Source organism: Anarhichas minor, unplaced genomic scaffold (genome assembly GCF_050575085.1).
Source record: "Anarhichas minor isolate MPS153535 unplaced genomic scaffold, ASM5057508v1 ptg000007l, whole genome shotgun sequence".
In the NCBI taxonomy this organism is placed as follows: domain Eukaryota; kingdom Metazoa; phylum Chordata; class Actinopteri; order Perciformes; family Anarhichadidae; genus Anarhichas; species Anarhichas minor.
In genome coordinates, this window is record NW_027466453.1 from 13,705,354 (window position 1) to 13,719,973 (window position 14,620).

At 43.8% G+C, this 14,620-nt stretch overlaps 1 protein-coding gene across 1 annotated transcript in view; it reads left to right on the top strand.

The window, feature by feature from the left end:
• Positions 1–3,235: 3,235 nt before the first annotated feature.
• LOC142937556 (adenylate cyclase 9) overlaps positions 3,236–14,620 on the top strand; it is a 28,796-nt gene continuing 17,411 nt past the window's right edge. Inside the window, exon 1 of the mRNA XM_076080545.1 lies at positions 3,236–6,043. Coding sequence (XP_075936660.1) covers positions 4,231–6,043 — 1,813 coding nt within the window. The 5' untranslated portion in view covers positions 3,236–4,230. The remainder of the gene's footprint in view (positions 6,044–14,620) is intronic.

Below are 14,620 nucleotides of genomic sequence, written 5' to 3' on the forward strand. Positions count from 1 at the left end.
GGCTTCACTTCCAACACAGGGATATTTCTTGGGCAGTAACTTCGTCACCATGGGTGAGAGTGGTGTCAATCTACCAAAATGTCAAACAATCCTCAATGGATGGATAAGTAGTAGGCCTAGGTTTCGAAAAAGTTAACTCATGGACAAATGCACTTCCAGTTCCCTCTGTGTCCTCCCTCACTAACCCCATTGTGAAGAGTGTCTACCCAACTAAAACCTGAAACATAGCTAATTAAAAAGAAAAGAAAACTAACAAACACACACATTGCTTAATTTTCTCTGTTTATTGTGAGTGTGAGTGCTCCACTGGATGTTAGTACGTTTACACTGCAGATCCAGAAGATGCCCACTAGAGAGTGCTGTGTAAAAGTGTAAAAAGTTATACAGACCACGATCACTCATCGTGGCAACCATTTATAGTGGTCGAGTGATAGCGTGAGCTAATTACATTGTGTGGTTGTGCTTTTGGTATATTTCAGCATTAATCATCTTAATTTACCTGTGAATTAGATCTGGAACGGATGTGTGTCCCATTTAAGTAGTTGTGGATTCACTTTTTTTTGTTTTGCAATCAAATTTAAATTAATCTTGGCCCAACTTTGGAAGCTTGATGATAAAGAATAAAGATTTCTGATTGACTATAGTGAAACTTTGTGGTTATTGTGATAAAACTATCAATCCTTAATCAGGGAGACTCAAAAAAAGAAAACAGATCAAAACTTGTACCAAACTGATTTTCTTCACTATCTCTGTTTCTCTCCTTTTTGCTTGGCCTACAGCTCTTTATCACAACTCAATCTACATCCATTTCCTTGTTTCTTTTCTCAGAAGGTTCAATCTCTCACTTTTGGATTTTCAATGACTTTATCCTATAGCTGCAATGCACCAACAGTTTGTCGTGACTGGAAGTGGGGAGGAGACTGTGTGTGTGTGTGTGTGGTAGATGGAGTTTGTATGTCTGGGTGTGAGACCCCGAGACAAACTGACTTCAACCTGCAAGTGTTTCTCCGTGAGTGTATTTCCACTCTTCCTCAAACATTATTTTGCATATATCCTGAGGAGACTGCAAATGAAAAATAAAGTTAATAAGAGCTCAAACACTCTTAAGGCATAGACCAAAGCCAATTTCCGGCTTTTTTTTGTGTGTATGTACACAATATTTTATACACAATGACCTTAACAAAATGCTGCTTTATGTACGCGTTTTCAAAACAGTCCTTTATGATTGAACAGACATACACATTGGCATCAAGAAATGCATGGATCATATACAATAAACACGTAGCGTAGAGGGCAGTTTTTTTTACCAGCAGCAGAGTAAATGCTTTGAAAATCACCAGTTCAACACAAAGTTTTATTATAAAACTCAGCATTGCAAATTGCACTCTGATCCAAATGTGGAGGAAATCCTGCCATCTTGCAAGAAGTCCACTGTCCCTCTTGGGGATCTTCTCAATATACCGTTCAACTGTGAAGCCACAGTGCTGACTACAGAGGGCTGTTGTTTAATATTTCTCTCAGCTCACTGATTTGAGAAGAAATCTAATGCTTTATTCTCAAATCAGTGAGCTGAGAGAAATACTAAACAACAGCCCTCTGTAGTCAGCAAGTTCTACTAGACTGTGCTGCACATATATACTGTAGGATTATAGGATTATATTGTCTCACCCCTGAATAGTCATCGTTTTTTATCATGTTGATGGTGCTGAAATATTGCAGTGTGCATTAACATTAATATAATCCAATATTCCGGTTACATTTGAGTGTCTAGAGCAGTTTAGTGACCTTGTATTTAGGATACTTTGTCTCCTGTGGCTTCAATAAAATACAATTACATCATTGTATTCCATTTCCCTCAAAAGAGAGCTATTCATTTTCCTCTGTTGTCATCCCGAGGCAGATGTTTGCATCCATACAAAATGAAGCAGAGTTTATTCTAATTGTAAAGGGCAGTGGGAAACACGAGAAGGTGGGGAGGGGGTGCGCTCATTGCGGTCAAAACAAGACGTCCCCACCCTTCTCTACAGTGCGCGCTCCTTACCTTTCACGCTTTCTACCAAGCGCGTGCACGTACCTCGACCGTACCCCTCCCCTCCCATCAATAGTGAGTCCTTTCTTTCCTCAGCTCGCCAAACACACACAGCAGCAGCATCAAGTCAAATGTAACTACCAAAACGGAAGCACATCATTATTTCTTTCAAAACAAATTACTTTGATTTTCACTTTTTGGGTTGAGGCTCACATATTTTAGAGCCTTTTCCTTAGCCTGGCAATGTATGGCTGAAGTTTGAATACTTATTAAGAGGACGAATGACAACACTAGTACGTAGGCTGCGGTGTAGATTGCCATCAAACACACGTGTGATTTTATTTTGAAAAGAAAAGCGGAAATCATCTATATTTTGTTTTTGCGTACTTCACACGCGTATGTACACGCACGCACACACACACACATACACACTCACACACATACTTGCGGCTGGACGGCTGTAAGCGCACAGAAGATGGTGGCGGCTGCTGCCACTGCGATGCCCACTGCGCCTGGATAGCACGCACAACAGATTTCATGCAGGTGTCGACGCTGCTGCAGCGCACACACACACTGGTCAACTAACGGCGATAAGACAATCTCACTTCACTGTGGACGATGCAGGGAATGGAGAGACTGGACGATGCAGCAGCCCTAAGCCATTATTTGTCTAGGGTATAAGTGGAATTCTTTGGAGGTATGGATGTGTTTTCTAGTGTATCCCGTGCAATTAAATTCGAGTGGCTGGATCACGGCAGCACTCAGCCTTGACCTGTGGGACTCTTGGTGTGGGGGGCGTGGAGCGGAGGTGGAGACCTTTTAATTAGCCCGACTCCCTCCGGGCATTTCGTCGTCTGCCGTTTAGAAGGGGGTCTGAGGAGCCGTGGCCAAAGTTTACTTCAGAGGGGGAAAAAAAAGACAATACTTCATGTAGTCAGCTCAAGGCTGCATTTTCTTTTTTTTCCCCAACCGTCTGGGTGACAGATAATACAGCCAGGAACCGGCATGGTCAGCATATCTGGACAATTTCCTTGGGGCGCACTGTGACGATGAATTGGCGACATTAGGTGTGTGACTGTGGAAACCAAAGCTATACCACTCAACGCTGATCCAAGACCGGTTGGTGCATAGCCCTGGAGGAGCGCGTTTACACACGAGTCACTGGCAGCTAAGCTCTTGCAATAGAACTGCTAATCGGGTGTTTTCTGCGCACCACGTCTCATGCATTTGTCTCCTGCGGACCTGTGTGCACACGATCCCTTGTGGGTTTGGAGACGCAGCGGTTGCGGAGACTCCCGACTAGAAAGTCAGGAAAGGACGGGGCTCCGTCCACGGAAATAGTCGCGATTAGGCCCTGCAGCAAGGAGCGTTTGGGTATAAATAAAAGCGCTGATGGCAGTTTTTGTGCTCAGGTTCCTATTATCTGGAGTTGATGTGTGTCTTAAAGTTCAAAGCTGACTTTTTGTATCAAGACGGGAAACAGCATGTCGAGTCAAAGCAAACAGAGAGGAGGATGCGTTTTGGATGAAGTTTTGTAGAGTTGTCAACAAAACGTGGTGAAGGTATATCAGTAGTTAAACTGAGAGGAACAGAAAACTGAGAATTGACACGCACCAGTTATGAAAGTATATTGACTGAAGCGGGCTCTTCATCACAAGACATTTTATATTCCACACGCAGTTGCGACATCTCAAGGACCCATTGATTCACTTCTTTGGCTTTTTTTTTTTTTTTTGAAACTTTCCCCGTTTCGCACATTCTTTTGTAATTCTCAGAGTTTTCCTAAATACTTTTCCAATGAGTGATGCAGTGTGTAGGCAGCTGAGTGGGTTTGGACAGGAACCGAGAACGCATCGAGTGAACCTTGCAGTCTCAAGTGCGCCAAAACAGACGGGACCATAGAGGAATGCAGGGACTGACGTCAAGAGGGGCAATAATGAGCTTTTCAAAACCTTTGAAAGGTCTGCTGGCGTTTCTACAGCCACTACACTGCTAACGGAGTGGAATTTCCTCAAACGGGTTTTGTTTGTGCTCTCCTTTTAGTTATTTTTTTTAACTTTGAAGAGTAAACAATCATTGCCCTAGTTGTTATACAGCCTCCCCATACCTTGCCTTACTTCTTTATCAACTTTATCTTTGCAATAACTGTCCTTTCTGCATCGTCTTTGATTTTTTTTTTTTTTGATAGATTAAAAAGCAACATGGCATCCCCACAACATCAACAACTGCTGCCTCGCAACACAGAAGTGAGCTGTGACTCAAGTGGAGATGGAGGCGTCTCAGTGAGGATTGGCAGTAGTGTCAAACACAAGCATGGAGGCGGGCCGCTGGGTTCAGTCGGGGGAGGCTTCATGGGGGGATCCAAGCACTGCAAGTACAGCATTTCCTCCAGCTGCAGCTCTGGAGAGTCCGGAGCCAAGAGGCTCGTGGTCAGGAGCAATCGCGCACATAAGAAGATGCCTCAGCTTTTTGAGAGATCTGCTGGTCATTTCTGGGACCCAAAGTTTGACTCTTCAATCCTGGAGGAGGCCTGTAGGGAACGGTGTTTCCCTCAGACCCAGCGGCGCTTCCGCTATGTGCTCTTTTACCTGGTTGCCGCGGCCCTCCTCTGGGGATTATACTTTGCTGCCAACCCTTCCCGCTGTGACAGGACTGCCTTTCTCCTTCCCACCGCGTCCTTCCTCCTTTTCTGCCTCATTCTCTTCCTCTTAACTTTTACTAAGCTCTACTCTCACTGCTACAACCAAGCGTCTCTGCTGCTCATCATTGTAACCTTCACCCTGACCCTAGCCCCTCAGATCCAGACATCAAGCTTCAGGGACCCGGAGACTCCCTCACCTGCACTCGATGGGGAAGAGTTCAGTGGCATGGGACCCACATACAACCTGTCTTATGACAAACCCCTGGGAGGTAACGCCTGGTCCCCTTGTCTGTCTCCTGTTGGCACCTTCTCCCTCTGTATCGAGGTTCTTCTGCTGCTATACAGCGTTCTCCATGTTCGTCTCTATGCTTCTGTTTTGCTTGGGTTTCTCTACTCTGTCTTTTTTGAGAGTTTGGGCTGGCTGCATCTCACCCAGGCAGGGGAAAGCTGGGACTTAGCCTCTCAATCAGACTGGGATACGTTATGTTGGCTTGGCCCAGCCAAAGCTCTGCTTCATCTCTGTGCCCACGCCATCGGCATCCACCTATTCATCATGTCTGAGGTGCGGTCACGCAGCACCTTCCTTAAGGTGGGACAAGCTATCATGCATGGCAAAGATCTGGAGGTGGAGAAAGCCTTGAAGGAGCGAATGATCCACTCCGTCATGCCCAGACTTGTGGCTGATGAACTGATGAAGCAGGGTGACGAGGAGATAGGTGATAATTCTGTCAAGCGATACTCCACCAGCGGTGCAGCAGCTGTCATCTCCAGCCCTAAAAACAATAAACGCAAGAAAACCTCCATCCCTCGTGGCCAGATTATCTTCAGACCCTTCAACATGAAACGGATGGAGCCTGTCAGCATCCTCTTTGCAGACATTGTGGGTTTCACAAAAATGTCTGCCAACAAATCTGCTCATGCCCTCGTCGGACTTCTAAATGACTTATTTGGACGTTTTGATCGACTTTGTGAGCTCACTGGCTGTGAAAAGATCAGTACTCTGGGAGACTGTTACTACTGTGTGGCTGGTTGTCCTGAACCAAGACCAGACCATGCCTATTGCTGCGTGGAGATGGGCCTGGGCATGATTCAGGCTATTGAACAGTTCTGCCAGGAGAAGAGGGAGATGGTCAACATGAGGGTGGGTGTCCACACTGGCACTATACTGTGTGGTATCCTGGGCATGAAACGCTTCAAGTTTGATGTTTGGTCCAACGACGTCAACCTGGCCAACCTAATGGAGCAGCTGGGAGTGGCTGGGAAGGTCCACCTATCACAGGCCACTGCTAACTTCCTGGATGATCGCTACCAGCATGAAGATGGACAAGTCATTGAGAGAATAGGACATAGTGTGGTGGCTGACCAGCTCAAAGGTAGGTGCTCCGTGAATGTATGGCTTAAATGTCCCTGCCAAGTAGAGATGTAGTGAGTTGAGTACATTTTGCTGCCTTTTCCAGACTTTGTTTGTTGAATTCCTAACAAGAATAATAGAACTCCAAAGTCAGGTTCCTACAAATTGAGACGTATTGCTGCAATTGTTCCCCCACGAGCCCACACACTTTTTTTTAGGTATTCTGAGGTGCTTAAGTTAATGTCCTGTAATGCCTCTCTGCCAGACCTAGAAGAAGTGTGACAGCCTATGCCAGCATATTTGCAGTTCATCCCCCAGGTGGATCTCACCAGTGTCAGGGGAGCATTTGCATTGGTAAAGATCGACATCGTGTTTTAGCATCATGTAACCTTTACAGATGGGCTAGCAGTGGTTGGAGTCTGCTACGTGCCCTCTGTGGTGTTGGTATTAAGTGACTGTATCACAGACGGACGCCATCTTCTTTCCCCTCCTCCCCTCCACCCTGTCTATTCCTACTCTTTGTTCTCTTGTTCAATTACGTTGCCTTCCAGACGTCCTCAATGTGTCCTGTTCTCTTAACCTCACTGTGAACCCCAGGGATGGCTTTACAACTTAATGCAACTATCGCCTTCTCTAATAGAGATTTGCCTGCAGCTTTATATTCAACCCTCTCTCTTATCCTCCCTTTTAGTTGCCTCTAAAATTCTTGACTGCAGCTTTTATTTGATACATCAATGCAAATCGTTGTAACTAAATGCTGTCTTAATGGCTCTTTTCATCATTCAAGGCTGTAAGTGAAGTGGCAGTGTCTGACTAAGGCGGTGCAGATGGTGTTGCCCCTTTGCATTAGCATTTCAGGTTTATTTTTGTTTCAATAGATGCTGAAATGTGCTTCCTTGGAGGCTGCATGCCTGATTTTGTACAGAGCAGGCATGGATTCATATCAACTGGTAATTCATGCAATTTGTATGTGCACATTAATAATTTGTGCGCATAAGGTACCAAAACATGTTATTCCTGCGGGACTCTGCACAGATTTCCATTATTTTGGCCTAGAAGTAAATGCTGTGACCTGTCAAGGAACAAGATGGAGCGAAAGTGCCTCTTGTTTACCAGCCCGCAGGAGTGATTCATGGGCCTGCATTTTCCCCTCATCTGTTAAATTAATGAGTGACTACCACTTTTGCTCTTGTCCTTCTTTATTATATTGTGAGGATAAATGTGTTACCCACCGTGTTATTGCCACACCTCACCTCCTCCTCCTCCTCCTCTTTCTCCTCGACTTCTTTCTTACCTCCATCATGTATTGAGTTCCCCTTTTCAGATGTATCCTCTCCCTCTAGATCTGCTGTGCCAGTGAGAGCCCTAGCTGTCAGGAGAGTTGTGATCCAGAGTTGTAAAAGTCCCTCCACGGTGTGGCTCAGTCTGGGTTAATCACTTGGTATTGCAGCCAGACATGGATCCTGGCTGGGGCTGGTCCCTGTTGTCTGACTCTGAAGTAATTTGCTCTGACCAAGGCCCTGATTGCTGTGTCCTTTTTGAGACAGTGGGATGTTTCACTTTCTCCCAAATAGTTTTTGGCTTATGAGTGATTTTGCAGTTCCACTATAACTTCAGGCTGAGGCTTTAGCGTCAAGTTTATTTTGTCTCATCCTGTAGGTGCACATGTTTAAAAGTGTATACTTATTTTTAGCTTCCCACTGTAATTATAAGCTATTTGTGGCTCATTGTAGCAGAGGTTCACATGGGGTGCAACCACGTGTGGTCAGCTGAGTGTTGCAGCTGCATCCTGTTGGCTCCTCAGCACTGACCCGAGGCCTGTGGGTTTAGTAAGAAATGGAGATGTTGTGGCTCTGTTCACATCCCACTGGGTGATAGCTGGTGTTTGAGGTTAAGTAAGACAATTTGACAAGATAGTTTTGAGGCTCTAACTAATGATTCATTTAATATTTTCATTACCGCTTAATCTGAATTTGTGATTTTTCTGATAAATGTATTCATTGTTTAGTCTGTTTGATTGATATACGATTTATTCAATGTCAAATTGGTTGATTCATTGTCTGATGATTAACAAATTAATTATTTCAGCACCAGTTGGCTTAAAGAACAGAACATCTGCAAATTGTTTACCCCTTACTGCTTAATCTGCTAATTATTTTCTAAATTTTTAGATTAATCTATAAAATGTCAGAAAATACTGAAAAATGACGGTTAAAGTTTGGTCCAGAGATATTAAGTTTACATGATATGAAACGTCGAAAAGCAACAAACCCTCACAGTGGAGATGCTGGAAGTAGAGAATCTTTGGTATTTTTGCTTTAAAAATATAAAATAAAATAAAAAGAATCGCAGTGCATTGCAGACGCATTTCAGATGCACAAGAGAGCACAAGACACGGGTTGAGGGGAAACCTGGCGGAGGGGTCGCCTGTAGCCTATACCTGTGTGTGTGTGTGTGTGTGTATGTGTGTGTGTGTGCTATGTGTTACATTTGCAACAGGGACCAAAGTTGTTGTTGTTGCACTAAGGGTGTTGGATATTTTCATGAACAAACATAACACAGTGACTGGTCTTCATAGGGGAAATAGTAAAGACATCAGAACAGTACGGAGATCTTTGAAAGTCGTGTACTGTGAACATGGTTAGTTGCAGCTCTGTCTTTAACCGCAGCACAGCCCGTTTGAAGGATGCACTGAGACAATCTGTGTTTGTCTCTATAATGGGCTGCATGTGAGGCCAGACGTTGTGCATTTTTCCTTTCTGGAAATGGGAGCTCTGTTTCCATGGAAGGTACCATCTATGTCGTACCTTATGTGCTTAATGTAGAATGATTGCTCCTGCAGAAGATTATCCCTTCAGAGACTGTCAGTTTGGTCCTATTATCTCTTTGCTGATGACAGAATCCCCACAGAGAGACAGAGGTGGTTCTTCTCTCTTTCAAGCCTTTGTTTCCAGGGGAAATTAAATTGTTTGTGTGCTGATGTTGTCTAAGGGTTGTGTGTGTTACAATACAACTGGAGGAAATGTAGTCATTAGAGTCATTGCCAGTTGTTGCTTGAATGTGTAACAGTACAGCACTGTTGCATATCCCAGCTGCTTCAATTATCTTTGACTACAATGCCAAGATACATGCTTTCGGTGTCTGAGTGGCAGGCATTAAATCATCTAGAATGTTTTATTTTTTTTTAAATATAAAAATGTATTAAATAACAATGTGAAAGGGAAATCTTTTGTGTAGTGATGAATCTGCAGGAAATGATCACCTGAATCTGCAGCTCACCCTCGGCTTTACGGAGCGAGTTTCAGACCATTGTTTATCTGTTCAGCCACAACCTTACTGTTCTGCTTCACTCTCACCGCTCTCTCATATCGTTGCAACAGCTGCATGTGTAAATAAGCAACTGTTTGCAGACAAGTTTGCTATAAGTGACAATATGTCATTGCTGTGTTCACAACTTGTCTCCACTGCAGGTTTTTAAACACTCGTCATGCTTTTGAGAGTTTTCCTGTTTTGCATTCCTTCCTCTCACCTGCTGTGAATTATTCAGACCATCGCTGTAATGCAGTGTGAATGAGTGACAATGTATTAACCCAAATGTACACTAGCTCCACTTTGATGATCAAAAGAACATTTCGATTAATATGAGCTTCTGACAGCTATAATTGCACAGCCCCTTTCCACTGTACTAATTATGTGCTGGGTTCTCAGTAACCCGCCGCCTCAAGGTAAGGCATGTTCTCAGATTCCATTTGAAATTGTGAGTATGACCTTTTCTAACTTAACTGCTGAGCGAAGCTGTGCCAGGCGGCTACGTACAGTATATCCCATCCTGACCTGCTCTCTCGCCTCTTTGCCCTGCGAGAGATTTATAATATTGCAAGACTGTAATCTCCTTGGCTAAAGTGATTAATGTTAGTAATTCTCCATCATCATATCTTCCCACACTGGCCTGGTGTTATACCGACCCCAAGAACACACCAGCCACCTGCCAGCCAGTCGTTTGTATCACAGCAAAAAAAATTTGATTGCCTATAATGAGGCTGTCATGGCTGTGCTTATTTATGATGAGGCAACAAGAGAGGGTTTCACGTCATGTGGATATTAAAGAGGACCAACAAAGACCAGAGGTTGTGCTGGCTTTATAACGGAAGATAATTTGTATTCTGGTCCACGATATGAATTTATCCCGATTCCTTGCCCACCTTTTAAATCTTCAGAACAATAATGGATTAGCTACATTAGGACTGATTTGAGCACAGCACAGAATGTAGCTGCAAATGGTCCTTGTGATGAATATTCTGTGTCCCATCACTCTGCCCCTATTACTTCATGATCTGCAGCAGGTATGGTTATCGGGAGAGCCATTTGTATTTTTGGGGAGACTCGCATGCATACACACACACACTCGCACTCACACATCCCGTACCCTGTGAATGATATTCCTTAGGGATGTACTGTCTTACAGCAAAGTGTTCAGTATTCGCCTGAGGCTCAGTGGAGAATAACTTATAATGGCTGCTGTCTCTGACCTTGAAAAATTATAAATGAGGCTGCTGTTGAGTTTACACTTAAAGACGCAGGGATGGAGGAAAGCGAGAGAGAACTAGACAGGGAAAGTAGATGAACTGCCCTTAACTGTGGTCCAATTCTGGTTTTTGGTCCAAAGGGTTGTGGCACTAGAGAGCAGAACCGCGGCAGCGTTGCCTAACCACCATTACATTAAGCCACTATGTATGTGTGTGTGTGTGTGTGCTTGCGCTGTCAGTCAACACTCTGCTGTACTTGACAAAAAGTTAAACGATTTGGCTTTACACCCTAATATATCCACAGCTGTCTTCTCCCCCTGCCAACAAATCAAATACCTGGCATAAATTTCGTCTAGACTCTTGAGTCTAAATCAGTATGCAGAATCAGCATCCAGCCCTTCTGTAGAAAGACAGAGGGGGGTTGATAGTGAAGTAGAGTGGCTTACTACAAGGAGGGGGTAAGGAGGGGTAGACATGGAGCTAAAGCATGTTTGACCTATGGTGGCAGCTGTTGAGATGGTTTATAAAACCAGTGGTAAATAGGAAACTATTACACAACATACCACGTTCTGTATAGCTGCCCTTTCCTCTGAAGGCTGGGAGGGGAAGGTGGCTCATCAGAGGCTGCCAGGGATCAAACTGCCATACCGAGCCTGGCCTGGAACACCTTGGCTCTGCAAGGATAGATTACAGCTGAGAGGGTAATGACATAATACATCGCTCCGCATTGTACAACATCGCCCTGTGCTGCGTATTATGGTTCAGCACAGCATGGCATCGTAGCCTACAGCAACGCAATCTCATCATTTATTATCTTTGACCTTATCATAATGAGCTTCAGCATCCCAATGACATGCTCTGCAAACATGGGGCCATTATGGCAAGGTTATTTAAGGTCTATGATGTGGTGATTAGCTGGATTTTATAGCTGCAGTCATTTAGGTTATGTGCTTTGTCACACTAAGCAGGATGTAACTACTTGTACTCGTCCAGGAGGACTGTGCAGCAAGCGTATTGACCCAGCAAGCAATAATAGATTTGTACTCGGGTGGTGTAATGACTTTCTGGATCAAGAGCAGAAAACCAGAGAGCTTAAGTGGCCAAGTGAGTTTTCTATTGAACTGACGCTGTTGGGGATTTTTGTCGGAACATCTACGTATCCTGTTGTACTCCACTTAATCCTGACAAGTGTCAGCAGACCCTACAGAACTCCCGGCCCCCCCTATAGGCAGCTGTCGTATTGACTCAATGGTGAAGTGTCCTGCCTCTATCTACTCTGACAGAGATGACCCAGGGCGAGGTGGATGACAGCGCCTGATATCAGTGCCTATACCGTCTGTCTGATAAGGAGGCACACATGCGAGCAGCTAACACAGCTGAGCCTTTGACGTAGAGGTGGTATGTGGAGTGCAACATGCTACACAACGTGCTGTCTATAGCAAACGCTTTTTCACTTTGTTAGGAAACTCCTTGCCTTTTAAGCGCACAAATCAATATCAATGGCAGAAATGACAAAGTATGATGATCTGATGACTTTGTAGTGGACTTCTTAATCCCCTGATTTTTGTTTTTAAAAGAGTAACGTCATCTATTTTCCCATGTTTTTGTGTCTAATTGACAAACGAACAATTTTTGAAATTGGTACAGTATTGAGTCAGTTCGCTACAGACGGCGTCCGCTAAAGTGGCTGCTATGCAATGGCTCGGGGCAATTCCTTACCGACAATGCACAACAGGCTCAGATCGGAATTGTGAGTGTCTCACAACATTGTGGAAAGGACCCTACAGAGACTTTACCTTCTTGTTATTGTGTCTCACTCGAGGAGAAGTCTTGTTGTGAAATCTCGCGTCACATCCGCATTCTTGGAAACCAGCTAAATATTCAGCCGTGACGATGAAATTTGCAAATCTGTAAAATTAAGTGTCACCAAAATCTTTTAGATGACACTAAGCTACGCTTTCTGTTCTCCAACACAAGAAACTCTGACAACCAGGGGCACTCATCCCCCCCAACTAGCACTACACCACCATTGTCTTCCTGCAACAAGTCACATGGCACAATAACAAAAAGCAAAAGGTGAAGAGAAACATGTTTTCTCTCTGTAGGGTCCTTTCCTTGATGTTACCATACACTTATGATAACAATCTGAGCCTGTCCGTGGCAAAAACAAGAACCTTTGGTGGCCATAAATTGACGGCGAGTATCTTTGTGTTTTCAACCGTTGGTCAGACAAAAAAGAGACACTGGACACCGGGAACTTATGACATTTACAGTGTAAGTCCTCTTATATTACCTTGGGATATCATTGTATGAATCAGCACATATAAAATACTTACCGGTTTCTCCTGGTTATTTTTAGGTACAGCGGTATTTTATGAGTACTGGGTACTTACGAGTTATTTTAGAAGTAAGAATAATTTATACTGTAAATATTTTAGTAAGTACGGGGTATTTTAGAGGAAAGGAGAAATTATTTATACTGTACTATTAAACAATAAAATAATTATAGTATTACTTATTTCTGCTTTCCTCTGAAATTCCCAATTTTTAGTCCCTTGTTCCGCTGCACCTACATTTTTAAAAGAGAATAGAGACTTACCCAAGACCTGCCTTTCCACTTTTCCACAGAAATAACCTCAATTTATTTCCCCCTGGTGAATCTGGTATGGTGAAATGGGAAAATAATGTTCTTTGACTCCACATTTCAGCTGCTCCATTAGCTACCATTAAACTGTTTGGGTGATGCAGTGAAGCCATGCATTGGTTTGTTGTGTGGAGGTAGTCATGTGGCAGATATTTACTGTCTAATTATAATTAGCCCATAACTCACAGAAGTTCTGAGTAGTGGAGGATGGAGGGAGTGTTGATCTGCAGGATAGTATTAATATCTTTGTTGTGTGTTGTTTCTGATTCAAACTACAAAGTGCTAAATAGAGAAAGCTGCTAAATAGAGAAAACATGCAAATGTAAATACCGCTAGAATTTGACTCTTTTCATTACATTAGGTGACAAAACTTCAGATATGCTGTTTTGATATGTTTTACTATAATGTAGATTAATGTCCCATAAAGTTCATCCTATTTAGGCCTTTTGTGTGGCTCCAGCTGGCTCACAGTCATAACACCAGCCTCAACACAACACATGAAAGAGGAGATTTCCCATCTGCGGCAACACACGCACACACACACACACACTTACTAAGGCCTACCCCAGTTCTGCACCCTGACCCCACCAAGGCTAATTGCCATGGCAACAGGCTATTGAAAGGGGCATGGGTCAGCTGGTAACTGGAGGCTCTTTTTAGATGGAAGGACTGGTGCTCGGACTGGGAAAGAGGGGCCAAATTGAGTGTATTCAGCTGAAGCTCTGGCTTTCATATTGAGGTAAAAGCCAAGCGAAGGCCTATTTCTGTGTTAGCCCAGCAGGAATAAGCCGAACACGTGCAGCCACTCTTCACCGCTGCAGCTCTAAAGGACTCCTACACAGATGCAAACTGCACACATTCTGACTCTCAAAGAGATGTAAACCTTGAAAAAGTGAAAGAAATGTATGACAAGGCATCTCTGTGTGTCTTTCTCCTGATGTTTCTATCTTGCTGTATTAGATCTCTACTTGTGCAGTGGGGGTTGAGATGCGCATGGTGCTAAGCTTGCTCTCCTTGCGGTTGTGCAGATGCTCGAGTGATAAATTGCTATCATGAGTCATTGAGGCATCCTTAGTTTTTTTCCTTTGTTATCAAGGGTACAGAAAACGCCAGCACGCCTGCTAACAGACACACAATAGCTTTTACTGACATTGACAGATGGAGCTGAGTCTTAAGGTGACGCACACAATAACCCCCCTCCTACGCACACCCACACATTCACTTGCACAAACTAACTTTATACACTGCGTTCCAATACATTAAATTCAAACATTCACTTATACATCCGCATCCTGTCTGTGTTTTTCAGATGACATTTTTGCATAGACGATGGCTTTAAGTGGTCAAACAACCCTCTCTTGGCTTTTTGTTATCAGACTCAAGATGACACATGCAGGAACCCCCTCCCACCCTCCTACACACACACACA